Source organism: Aythya marila, assembly GCF_965140915.1.
Source record: "Aythya marila genome assembly, chromosome: 3".
Classification (NCBI taxonomy): Eukaryota; Metazoa; Chordata; class Aves; order Anseriformes; family Anatidae; genus Aythya; species Aythya marila.
The window spans coordinates 17,160,136-17,173,016 of NC_139044.1; the positions used below are offsets into that span (position 1 = coordinate 17,160,136).

The 12,881-nt window shown below is 46.8% G+C and overlaps 1 protein-coding gene across 2 annotated transcripts; it reads left to right on the plus strand.

Annotated features, from left to right (window-relative positions):
- The first annotated feature begins 289 nt into the window (after positions 1-289).
- Positions 290-11,359, plus strand: LBH (LBH regulator of WNT signaling pathway). Of its 2 annotated transcripts, none has more exons than XM_082757724.1 (3): positions 290-419; positions 1,028-1,130; positions 8,833-11,359. In XM_082757724.1, exons 1-3 carry the CDS (start codon positions 394-396, stop codon positions 9,034-9,036), a joined length of 333 nt encoding a protein of 110 aa, XP_082613850.1. In that variant the 5' UTR covers positions 290-393; the 3' UTR covers positions 9,037-11,359. The 2 variants fall into 2 exon arrangements, with proteins under 2 accessions (XP_082613850.1, XP_082613851.1); XM_082757725.1 differs by having other exon boundaries at positions 327-419; positions 972-1,130.
- Positions 11,360-12,881: the final 1,522 nt, after the last annotated feature.

Consider the following 12,881-nt stretch of genomic DNA (forward strand, 5'->3'; position numbering starts at 1 on the left):
GCACCGTACACAGCAGGTGGCTCGAGGAGCAGGGGCTGGATGACCTACTGCCAGAATTAGGGGTGGTTTATCTCACAGATCTTACACAGCAGCCGCGAACGGCCACGAGTGGGGTGTGCCCGGGTGGGGGGGCCGTACCGTGGAGCCCCCCACACACACTCGCGAGACCGGTGGGGCCACGCAAAACCCCCCTTTTCCACATCCCTCCCCTTCGGCTTTCCGCCGAGGCCATTCATGAAATGGCGGCGTGACGCGAGGGGCGGCCGCGGGCCGGGCCCCGCCCCGGGGCTATGTAAGGGCCGGGCCGGCTGTGGGGCGCGGAGCCGAGCGGGGCTGTGGGGCTGCTGTGGGGACACCGACACCAGGCTCGGGGACTGCCTCTGCTGGGGCTTCATGTCCGTGCTCTGCCCCCTGCCCTGGTGAGTGCGAGCTTGCCGTGGGGCGGCTGCTTGCATGGGGTGGGGAGGGTGTGAGTGGGGCATCGCGGGCTGGCGATGTGGCAGCGGGTCGTGATATTTTTTATCGTGATGTTTCTATCGTGATATTTCCATCCCCGCTGGCGGCACGGCTGCGCCCGGTGGCCCGAGGGGGTAACGCCGGGGGGTGCGGGCTGGGGTGACTCGGAACGGAGCATTAAAAAACAAAGCAAAACAGAAAAAAACACCCTGAAACCAACGCTTGTGGTTGTTCGTGGTGCCCCCCTAGGGACAGGGCTGGAGGAAATGGGGTGAAAAAGCGGCCCCGCTGCTGCTGAGAGCTCGCTGGGTGTTGCTGAGCCGGGAGTGGGGAGCGCTGCTGGCGGGGTGCGGGGATGGAGCACCTGGTTCGCGAGGTGCAGTGGTTTGTCCATCCCTTTCTATAGGGGTTGGCAGCGCATGTGGGGAAAACACGGCCGTACAGGAAGGAAGGGACCAGAAATAGATTGCTGACGGCCTCTTCTGCCTTCTTTATTTTTCTGACGTTACTTAAAGCTCGCTTAGCTCTTCTGAGATCCTCGGGTCATGTGAACGCTGTCTTTTGTTCCCAGCCCCGATTATCTGAGATCAGCTGAAATGACTGAAGTGATGATGAACACCCCAGCTATGGATGAGATCGGGCTGAGCCCCCGCAAGGACGGCCTGTCGTACCAGGTGGGTGCTTCGCTGGCTGCTTGGGGGGCGATCCCCTAGGGAATCGCTCGGGACGGGCAGCGGGTTTGGTCTGGGGTGCTCTTCTGTGGCCTTACCTTGTAGCGGGTCTTTTGGTGGCGAGAATCCCAGTGCAGAGCTCTTCCCTGGCAGATGTGACACAGCCTGCACAGAGGCAGTTGCTCTGAGCATGCAGCCTAACGAGGTGTGCTGCTGGACGCCTGCATATTTATGTCTGAGAAATGAGCCACAAGCCTGTAACAGTGCACCGGAGCATGAAATCAGCTGAACTTTGGGCCATAGCGCAGGCCTCCGGTAGAAGCTGAAGATGTGCAGAGGGGAAATGAGTGTGTATTGCTTTTTTTTTGGTCAGAATTCTGTGTCTGAATAGTGCAAGTTGTTTGTTTTTTTGCCTGTGTGGGGAAATAGCTGTTCTGCTTTAGTGCTTGAGTTAGTGGAAAGTGTATGACCTTGCCTTCCTCCACTACAGAGGGAGCATGTGGTAATGAGAACGGCTGCTAAACCTGAAGCAATCGGGCTGGTCTATGCCAGATGTTCAAACCATTGTCTTAATGGGTCACCATGTGAAGAAGTCTAACCAAGTCGTATGAAATGTTTCTATTATCCAAACTTTCCAGTGAGAGTCAGTCTGGGTGCCTGGCTTGTTCTAACAGTTGCTTCAGTGAGGTTTTCCCCAAGTGCTAATGACCTTGATTAGTCTGTTTAGGTTAAGTAGGAGACAGGCCTCTTTGGTTTTGAGTGGATCATCTGAACCTGAAAGCGTTTTGAGTCATAAATGCTGATAACTCATATCTATGCAGGGCTTATGCATCTTAGATTCCCTCTCTGAAGCAGTCTAGTCATAGATGGCTCTTTCCAAATGCCTGCAAGAGCTGGTAAATACCTGCTAGTGCTCCGCTTTGTTGTCAGCCAGACTGATGGTAGAAAGGGCAGAGATACAGAGGGCAGATGCTGATAAGGCACTGGCAGTGTGTGGGCTGTGGCTGAGGGTTCTGCCTCTAAATCAGGTTAGTGTAAAGAGGATTGAAGAAACGGCTGCGGCCTTCCTCTGACTGCTAGGCTGAAAATGTCACAGTGCAAAGTGAGCTGGTTGAAAGCATCCTTCAACAGTTGAAAACTGAAGTTAGAATAGCAAAGACAAATCGAATGCAAATGGTACTGTGAACTCTGTTCTGTCTCAGGGTTTGTCAGTCCTTGCTTCATCCTGCTGATGGAGAGTGTTTGGTACATGGAAAATTATATGCTAGTCTGAGGGCTGTAGTGTAATAACTTAAAACCAGACAGGGCTAATAGAGCATGACTGCTTCTGCACTGAGGATTGGTCTAAGCTGCAACATCTTTTGCTGATCTGCAGAGCTGGGCACTAACAATGTAAGGGTGATAGCCCTTCTCTATTAGAGACCAAAAATATCTCCAGACTGGCAGAGGCAAGCTTTTAGTTTCTAAAGTGTCTCTTGTTCTAGTAGTAGAACATGTCATCTGTGTAGTAAAGTAAATACATCAAACTGAGGTTCAAAATGTTGCCTTTTGGGCTGTGCAGAGCAGGGTCTGCCTGATGACTGGTCTGTAGGGTACTTGGGGTGAGCATGGGGGCTGCTTCTACCACCACATGTGGACATGAGACTCCTTTGGATCAGAAAAGGGGACACAGAAGTTTTTCTAGAATTGTGAAGCAAGTTAGAATCTGCTGGAGACAGACTTGACTTGCAGACCATACTGTTTCAAAGTATTTTTGTTTTCCAAGCAAAGACCTGGAAGTAAACTGAGGAAACAACCGCCTCCAGACTATAAACTCCAGCAATCTGGTTCTTCCGTCCTGTGGAGTTCACTGAACTTCAGGGCTCCTGGCTGTCTCCCTAGTTATTTTTCTGAGGGAACTTGACTTGTTTGCTTTTTCCTTCTGCCTCTTCCACTCCTTGCTTCTGTTTATAGTCTGAAATGTCTGTCCAGACATCACCTGAAGGTATGCACCCCCCAGTAAAACTTCCCAGTGTTCTGTGGGCTGACCACTGCTGCTCTTTAAGCACTGATGTGAAAATCCAAACTGCAGAAACCTCATGCCTGCGATAACAGAGTTGCCCATACAGACCTAGTAATTTGTATGCAGTTTCACTTGCAAAATGTGCTGTCTTGGCATAGTTACCTTTTTCCGGTTAACGTGCAAGATGCTTGCAAGCAGATCTGCTAACTTCAAAACCCTTCAATACAGAGCAGTTTTTATTCCTGTATTTGCAAGACAAAGTTGCTCTCTGGGCCCTCTGTAGATGGTGGATGTGAATGGTGAAATCTGGGCATGAGTCTCAGAGCACGGGGAGGCATAAACAGAACAGAAGATGCAGATGAGGAGATGATGTCATGCTGGGTCTTGTGCCTGCAGTGAGGAGCTATTTCTGGATCTTTAATAGATATCCCATAATTCCCAAGGGACTGCTAAACAACAAAAAAAAGCCAAACCAACTCATTGAAATGCAGCTGATGGTTCAAGATGCCCCTGCTGCAAACGGATGTACCTACAGAGGGCTTTTTCCCCTTCCTGCCTGGCAATCTCTGGAGGGCTGGGCCTTTTCCATGCCAGTTGGAGCTAATGTACTGTATTAGGACTGTACTGTATTAGTGTTGTACTAGCAACAGGTATACCTCTTCTCTGAAAAGCCTCATCAGCACGATGCCTGCTTGTCCTGTAACACCATTTTGCAGCAGCGTGGATGCTGCTACTGATATTAAGGCTGGCTTAATCATTTCACTGAACTGTTGTTAAAACAGTACCTTCACCTGAATCCCACGTTGTGTCTTGAAAGTGGAACCGGTTCTGGGCACAACTGAGAACGCTTTGCCCAAAGTGTTTTACATGAATGATGTGTCCTAAGCTAAGCATGATACTCTGCAGCCCAGCTAGCTGGTCCTGTGGGGCCTCAGGCTCCCTTTTAAGGGACTGGCATGTGGAATCTGAGCTTGCCTAATGCAATCAGCTGGGGTTTGGTTGTCATGGGGAGCTTGAGCTCTTTAAGTCATGATCACATCATGCTGGGATCTGTCTAGGTTAATCACAGCCACAGTTAGCTGCAAATTGCGTCAGACTGACTGAATCTAGGTAAATAGGCTTACTGCTCCATCCAGTGTCCGTGGCAAAAGCTTGGGCTTCCTGTCTTGTTGGGAAAACTGGTGCTGGTGAATGCAACCTCTTCACCCGTCCCTGAAGCACTGACTTTCTCAGGAGCTGTGGTGTTCAGCGATGGGGGACTTGAGCTGCATCAGTGCAGAGAACAGAGATGTACATCTAGCTTCCCAGCTAAACTGGGGAGAGGGAAAGCAGTAGTTCAGTGGGTTTGGATGCAAAAGCCTGCATCGTGAAGCAACCAACATGTTGCTGACCTGGGGTCTAGCAGAAAAGGATGGAAGTTAAGGTTCCTCTCATTTGATTGCAAGGTGCTACTTATCTGTGTAGCCTTGGCTTCTCCTGGGGAAGTCCTGTGTTAGGGCTGGTGCTTGCCATTGTCAGGAGGTCTTCAGACTGGGCTGCGGAATTTGGTAAATACAACTGAGCTTAGGATAACTTGATCTTCCACTGTACGTAGCACATTTGATGCAGTTACTAGCCAAAATCCTCAGGCTTAATTATTTTAGGATGAATTAATGTTTATTCCAGGTCTTGGACCTTAACTGAAGGCATGAGCAAGATCTGGAATGAGTAGAGCCCTAACTAATATGTTCAAATCTACCCTCTGTAAAAGAATGTTCCGCTGAAATTCAAACTGAGGACAAACAGCTAATCATAACATCTCAGTGCATGTTTTTTCCTCCCTCCTTGATGTCTCATTACTCTGGAAAATTATGATGCATGAAGTTTCCCTGCCACTGTCCCCAAAGACAGGGCAATGTGTTTGTGACTGGGGAGTTGTCATAGCTCATAAACCTGAGTCACACACTGTGTGCATACTAGATGGAGCTCGGTTTCGAGTCATGACTACTGCATGAGTGAAACTTAGCAGCATTACTTCTTGTAACTGGAAAATTTCTCCAAAAAGCACACTGAGATGATTTAAATATTTCCTGGAATGAACTTGCTGTGCTTCTTAATGGCAGCAGAGTTTTATTTCAATAACTTAATATTAGAAATCAGAATTTTGACTTGATGCTGCTCAAGAGGCACAAAACTTACCTTTTAGTATTCAGAGCAGTGGTATGTGTATGTCAGGGTATATCCTGTACCTGAAGTGATAGGCCTCTGCGTGCAGACCTTCATGTCTTACGTTAGTAATACCACAATGAGGTAAAGCTTTCCACCAAAATGGTAACTTAATTTTGAAAGATCTTACCTTAGTCTCCCTAAAGCTGGAACAGTTTTCAGCCTGTATGTGTAGGGAGGCAAGCATTTGAACTATTTGTGTTGGTATGAAGTATATGTTTGAATTTACGAGTGTCACTTGGATTATGGTAGCTCTGAACTAATCTTCTTAATTGTCTGACATCTCTCCTGCTTTTGGTGTTTTTCCCTGTGAATGCTTAGAGAGGGTATGAGCCTCCCCAGGGCAAAGGGAACTTTCCGTTCTTGTTGCCAAGACTTCATTCAAGGGTAGCAGAGCCAGATCATCTGAAACAAAGCAAATATGATCTTCAGAAAATCATTTCAAGCTTTCATTTTAAACACTGCTTTCACTACCCTTTCCATCCTGAAAGACAGCAGTTCCCAAAACATAATCTGGAGAGGCTTGTGAAAACCAGTCTTGCTGCAAGCAAGAAGCTACACTGAACAGCATACACATGTGCTTAGTACTTAGAGATAGAAGAAGACTCTTGCCACAGGCCAAGATTTGGGACACTGCCACGGAACTGGGAATACACTGAAGCAGTTGTAGTACCTTACCAGGTATATACCTGATGATAATACCACTGAATTACATCTGCACTTGCTTATAGCTAGCCTTCCCAAACAACCAGTTGGTGGCTGTCATTTGTCCCCCATCAAGTAACATAGGTCAGCAGCAGGCATCTGGTACAGCTGTGTGCAAGGCGGCTCCCTCTGATAAATGTGGGGGAGAAGCTAAGCCATCACTGCTGTACTCTCCGGGTGATGGGGAGATGAAAAGTCTTTCCCTCAGGTGGATGAGCAAGCAGAGAAGCTTGCAGACAGGTTTTGTTAGACAAGCTGTCCTGGCTGTTGTGTAAAAGGGTTCAGAGCTAGCAGGTCAGATCTGAGCCTGCTGCATCCTCGCTGAGAGGGGGAATTCACTACAAGTTTTTTCAGAGATTTTTTTTCCTTCCCATTGTCTAAAACTGGAGTAGGACCAGATTCTGCATATGGGAGCAACAAATGCAGCGTGGCCCTGCTGGTGTGGGACAACAGAAAGCTGGTGCTTGCTGATCTTCATAAAAAGAGCCTGGCAGCTCTGCTTAATTTGGGGCTGACCTAGGAGACTTTTCCATACCATTTCCCTGAATGTGCAAGCAGTCTTAATCTGAAAACCACTTCCCTTCAGTCCTTGTACTTGGCCTGCAGTGCTGTCCTGCTTGTCATATGCTAGGAAATTTGCCTTTGTATAATTTTTCCATTGACTGTCCACACCCCTTGAAAATGCAGTTGCAACATCTCACTTCATGCTGCTTCTATGATTAAAAGACATGACTTAGTGGAAAAAATCTTGACCTTCTTAGGTTTGGCCTGTCCTGCAACTGTTTGAGATAAGATTGTGCTGGTTTTTTATTTAAAAAAAAAAAAAAAGCTGCACACCACATTTCAGGGCTGTTTGTTTTTTAAGGAAATGACTACTACTTAGTTTCTGGAAAAAAAATAAAAATTGGCAGGCTAGGTCAAATTGGAGCAATTTATTTGAAAATAATATGCTTAAAATGATACCAGTCAAAGGTTAGTTTAATTATTATACTGCTATTTTTCTTGCACAGGAGGCTATTTTAGTGGACATTATCAGTTTATATAACCTCATGAACCACACTTCTTTTTCCATTGCAACTTTCTAAACAATGTAATGTCAAGGGTATTTTTTTTTCCTATCCTGAATTTAGATGACTTGATGCTTAAGAGCCATCAACTGTATTTCCAGTAATGCACTAGGTGTCTGAAACTGTCTTTGGCCAAGTGGTAGCCACAAAGCTTCAAGAAACAGTTACGGTCTCACTTACCCTGGGAGTGATTAATAGCAAGTAACTCATGCTGCAACACCCATATGAAGGTGTCTTTGTTCAAAAGACCTCACTCGCCCTTGTGCACGTGGAAAGCACGTGGATGGTGGGTGCTATAGTGGGAACTGGTCTTCTATCATTGTCCCCAGGACAAAGTGGCTGTGTAAGAACTTGTGTATTAAGTTGTAAGTCATTTTCCTGAGTATCTGGTCCTGAAGTTACCTTGACTTCGCATCAAGTAGCTGTCTGGCCTTTTCACTAACCTGGTTCACACAAAGATTGGGATTTAAGGGAGAAATATGGCTAAATACTAGAAGACTTATTATTGATGAGGTAATGGTGTGGTTAATAGCTGCTAGGTTGAAGAACAAGTTAATTGGGTGGTGTTCCAGTTTAAAATTTGGGTCAGGCTTTCTGGAATTGGTGGGTACCTGTATGGTTGGCATGAGGAGCATGGTGCTTTATGGTTAATGCTTAAGGCTTCAGGACAGGGAACCTGCTTTTGCAGCTTTTCTCACCCAGCAGTTCTCTGGGTGAGGTAGGGCTTGATAACCATTCTTCTAGCAGGGCATCTTTTTTTTTTTTTTCTGTTCGCGCTGCCATTTAGTCACATAAACCTGTTGTTAGTGCTCCGCTGCAGTGGCAGACTTTCTTGTACCTGCCTCAGTTTTTGGTGGGATCAAAGCCTGTAGTCCAGTGGCACTACCAGTGAGTGTGGGCCCTGGTGCTGCTGCCGGCTGTGAACACATTTACCCTGGCAAGCTATGGCTGGGAGGGAAGGGTTAAGGTATTACTGTGTACCTGTAGGGGCTGGAGACAAGAAGGTCCTTATTTGTTGCACTGGAGTACATAATTCCTGGCCATGCCACAGATACCTTCTGCCATAAGGAATATGGTCCAGTTTCCAACCCTTGGTCTGGTCTCTAACCATTCCACAAAATAAGTATCTTCCTGCTGAATTTCACTTCTGATGTGTGGCAGCTGAAGCATGCAGAACACTGCCAAAATATCCAAAATGCAGCTGAACTTATCTGCCAGGCTGGTGCTATTGCCCAGCAGTTGTGCCAGGCACAGGCCCGTGTGGCAAGGGTCAGGACTGCTACAGTGCTGTGCTGCTCCGTGTCTCCCTCCCCTTCTGATGGCAGTGCCTGGAGCACAAGTCTGTTCTCGTGTGTAGTTTGGCCAGCAGCAGGAAATGAGATCTCAGATTTGCAGACTGAGATATCTCAGTTTGCAAAATCAGGAGCACTCATGCAAAAGCTGTGGCGGAGGGGTTGAGGCTTTCTGGATGAATAGCCAGAAAAGCAGGGGCCTGTTTGGTGAGCCCTATCCAAGTAAATGTATGCCTTGGAAGAAGGCCTCTGGGCAGTGCTTGTTTGAAGCAATCTGATGTTATAGGAAGTTGAGGAGTTCTTCTCATCACTTAGTTGTTTATCTTGTGTCCGGACACTAATCCACCCTGAAGACCAAGTGTCTTGAGAGTTGTTTTTTGTCTCAGGCTGCTTGACAGCAGCTCCTCTCACAGACTCTTTCTTGGCTCTTTCAGATCTTCCCCGATCCCTCTGACTTCGACTGCTACTGCAAGCTGAAGGACCGCCTGCCCTCCATCGTGGTGGAGCCAACAGAGGGCGATGTGGAGAGCGGGGAGCTAAGATGGCCGCCGGAAGAGTTCCTTGTGCAGGAGGAGGACGAGGAGGAGGAGGAGGAAGAAAACTGTGAAGATGCAAAGAAGGACAACAAGGAGCAATAAATGGCTTCTAGGGAAAGGCAAGGGACTGCACCCTTCTAAAGGAAGAGCCACACTTTTTCGAAAGGCTTTTTAAAGGAAAAAAAAAAAGACAAGTTCAACTTTGCACCTGCAAGATCTTAGTTTTTTTGTATTCTCTGTATTGAGAACTGAAGCCCTCGGTGTCAGCAGACCTTCTGAGGAAGGAAGTGTCGCAGAGAAATGTTTGCTGTTCTTGAGATCACTATCTGTATTTTTCCAAGGTGGAGACAGCAGTGAAATTCCGAGCACGTGGTGGAGGGTGACCACACAAGGGATGCTGGAGGGGGGAGCGTGGGGATGGAGGAGTGCAGAGGGAAAGCAAGCACAGCAGTGCTCAGCTGTGAGCTGCCTCTGACCAAAAGCCTGAGAACAGAGGAGTCATCTCTCAGATCTGCCTTTCTTAAAGCTTCCATTTTGTGTGTCTGAAGATAGAAGGGTGTCCATAGCGAAGCATCGCTAAATGCTCTACTGCTGAGGGGCCCGTAGCTCTCTCCAGTTCAGCACCTCCTAGAGTCATGTCGGAGTCATACATCCATAGGAGTAGTGGGCTTCTTGCTCTCGAGCCTGTACCAGTCACTTTCCTAAAGCTGGTTTTTCCCCCTCAGTTTGCCTTTAGACCTTTCGGTGCTGAACAGCTGTATTTGCAGGGTGATGTTAGGCTGCTGCTTGTCATCTCTGCTGCTGCAAGGATCTAGTCTATCTTGCAGGTGGTTAGCATGAGGTAGTGCAAATCCAATGTAAAGACACGTTCTGTTTGCAGCATGAGCTCATGTAGATTTGAACACCTTGGATTTTTCTCTCCTATTTGCCAAGGCTGCTGCTGTTGGTCTTGTCTTGTTTCTATGCCCAAAGCTACAGGGTGGGGATTACACCTGCTCGCCTTGGTGTCTGAGGCTGTAGGGTTTCATATCTCCTACTTGCTGCATCATGGGCTTGTGAGGGTTGGGTCGAGGGATCTCCTTCAGCTTTGAATTGCAGGGCCTCTCATACCCTGGCAGTGCAGGGCAGGTTTGGCTGCTCCTGTAGGAACCTGCAGAGGGGGGAGTGCTGCCAGAACTGGAGGTAACCCAGAGGTTAGATGCCAGGTCTAGGGTGGATTATCAGTGGGAAGGGTGAGGGCTGCTGTGCTGTTTAAAGAGTATTATTAGCCTGAGTATCCTGAGATAGGATGTCTGCTTTGTGGCATGGGTGAAACATTTGTAGGTGTTTAATGAAATGCAGATTGGTTTGCAAAGTCTGTGGTTGTCCTTATTTACCATATCCTGCTCCAAGGAGGAATATCCTGTCTCTGGGGAGGAGGCAATTCTGCTGCCAAACAGGGTAACCCACTGTTTTCCTGGAAAGTGATGCTCTTGTGGCTTTGTGGATCAGCTCAGGGAGCCAGTTGCTCTTGGAATAGGATGAGAACAGTTACTACCTAAACCAAATCTGGAGTCACAGAAGAGGAAAAGAAATGTCAAGGCCTTAACCAAACTTTCATAATAATCCCGATGCCACCCCCCTTTGCTTATAACAGGTTTCATTTTTAAAATATATTTGAACATGTGTATTTGTATTTTTAATACCTCATAAGTAGTTAAGTGCTGGTGGGGGTTGGGAACTACTTTAAAAATGTTGACAGGATTGTTTCAGTCTTTGTGTTCAAACATAATGGCAATAACTTATCAGCTCTGCATCACTGTTTCAGACAGATATGAGTTTGGAGATGAGTTAGCACAAAGCAGGACAAACACAGTGTTCGTACACTGCAGCTGGTCTCTAACCTAGTGATGCAGCCCTGATTATACGTTCTCCTTGACTGTCTGGGTGGATGGTTCATCACCGAATGGTCATGATGTAGTGATGCTACTTTGACAATTGTTTCAGCTGTTATATCTGTAACACTTGTTCTAGTCTTGCTGTCTTAATGGAATGAGCTTGTACACCTGTATACCAGCCAATTGTCCTATTTCTAAGTGTTACTCTGTTGGTCTCAGGCTGTACCACTAAGTCAAAGCTATATATCAAAGATAATACCATGTTGCAGCAATGAGATGGCAATCCTTGGACTTCAAACCTGCTGTCTGCCCTAAAGACTCGTGTAGTTCTGTCTGCATCCTTTTTTGGAAGTATTGTGTATATTTCTATTTGTCGTTGAATGCATCTAAAGAACAAAGCACTCCAGTAAAAATTCCTCCTGTTGTATGATATACATTCTATATTTCTGTAATTCTTTTTTGAGCCTCAGGGAGAAGCTAGCATTTTTTTCAAACTACATTTTTGTCACTGTGACAGTTGTAAATAAAGTTTGAAAATGCTTTCCAAACATACTGGCGTTGCTCCTACTGCTGGGGTGGGCTTGGATAGCCAAATTTCCAGGTAATGACCAGTGCTTGTGTGTCAGGTATGAGGGGTGCTGACTTGCAAGGCTAATGCAAATATCCTAAAGTACTCATGTCTATCAGGTTGAGGCTGCCCTTTGAACATGGGGGAACTCGTGTTTCGTGTATCTGGTTCACCTAAGAGCATGTGAGCCTGAATCAACTTGGAGGGTGAGGGACAGTGTCTTTGCCTTTCATGTTTCTATAGTTGGTTGTTGCTGTGTGAAAGGCTGCAGCAAAACTGTTCAATTTGCATTGTCCTGGAATTAAATTTTGTCTTTATAAACTTACAGATTAGATATGGATTTAAGATTATATAGTTCTATCTGTAATCCATATCTAAACCCTTAGCTGACTGCATGAAATTGTGGAGAGGTGAGGTTATTCTTACCTGTTCTTCTTACTACTAGTAGTAATACAGTACCTGCACGTGAGAGCAATCACTGTGCCCTAAATCCTTGCTTAAGAAGGAGAATTTGAACTGTTAATGATTTAAACAAATGATGTCTTTTTGCTTGTGTTTGACTGGACAGGAAAGGAGCAGCGTCAGAAAAGCGAAGAGCTGGTCCTGGACCCAGTGGAAAGCACTGCAAAGTTTAATATCACTCTGCTTCCCCCACAGTCAGCAGGCATGCCAGCTATGTGTAAAAGCATTTCTAGATTGCTCTACTGAAGTCAGCGTGAGGTGGCCAAAACAAAAATGAAAGCTGCTGTGTGGTGTTTGTAGTAGACGGAGGGAAGAAGCTTCAGGCCCAACACCAAAAGGGGGAACTGAGCTCAGAGAAACCTGCAAACTGTGTCACTTTGCTTAGAAAATGCCTTGGGCTGGTGGTAGCACAGTTTGAACTTGCTGATGAGCACACCTGGAAAAAAATATCAGAAGAGAGAACACTGCAGGCAGCTGTTAGGTGCTACTAAAGGTCCTTGGAGGCCCAGTACATGTCTGAAGGGTTGGATGTGCAGCTGGGATGCACCCTGTGCCTCAGTTGCCTTTTTGCAGCTCCTGATGCTTCTTGGGGGAAGCCCAGCTGGAGGAAGATGCATGCAGGGCTGTAGTTTGTAATGCTGCAGTGTGAGCTGAAGGCTTGGGGTGGTGGTTTGTAACGGCCTGGTGTACTTTGAGTGCCAAAACTGAGGACAGACCAGCTGGGAAGTAGCCTGAGAGAGAGTCTGAACATTTATTTCTTCATGTATGAGCCTATAATCCTTGCTAGTGAAATATCATTAACAGAAATGACCGTGGTGGGCCAGAACCAATAAATCCACCAGCCATCGCAGCAGGCAGCAGTTACAAGTGAGGCCCAGCAGCGTCAGATACACTGTGCTGAGAGACTTGGGTGGAAGCACAGAGCAGGGAGGGAAGCCACAAAGGAAACATGCACCGAGCACTTGTTCACTGCCAGCTCTGTAACCACACAGTGTTACCGTAGCAGCAACCATCAGCTTCATCTGATAAAAATAAGCAAG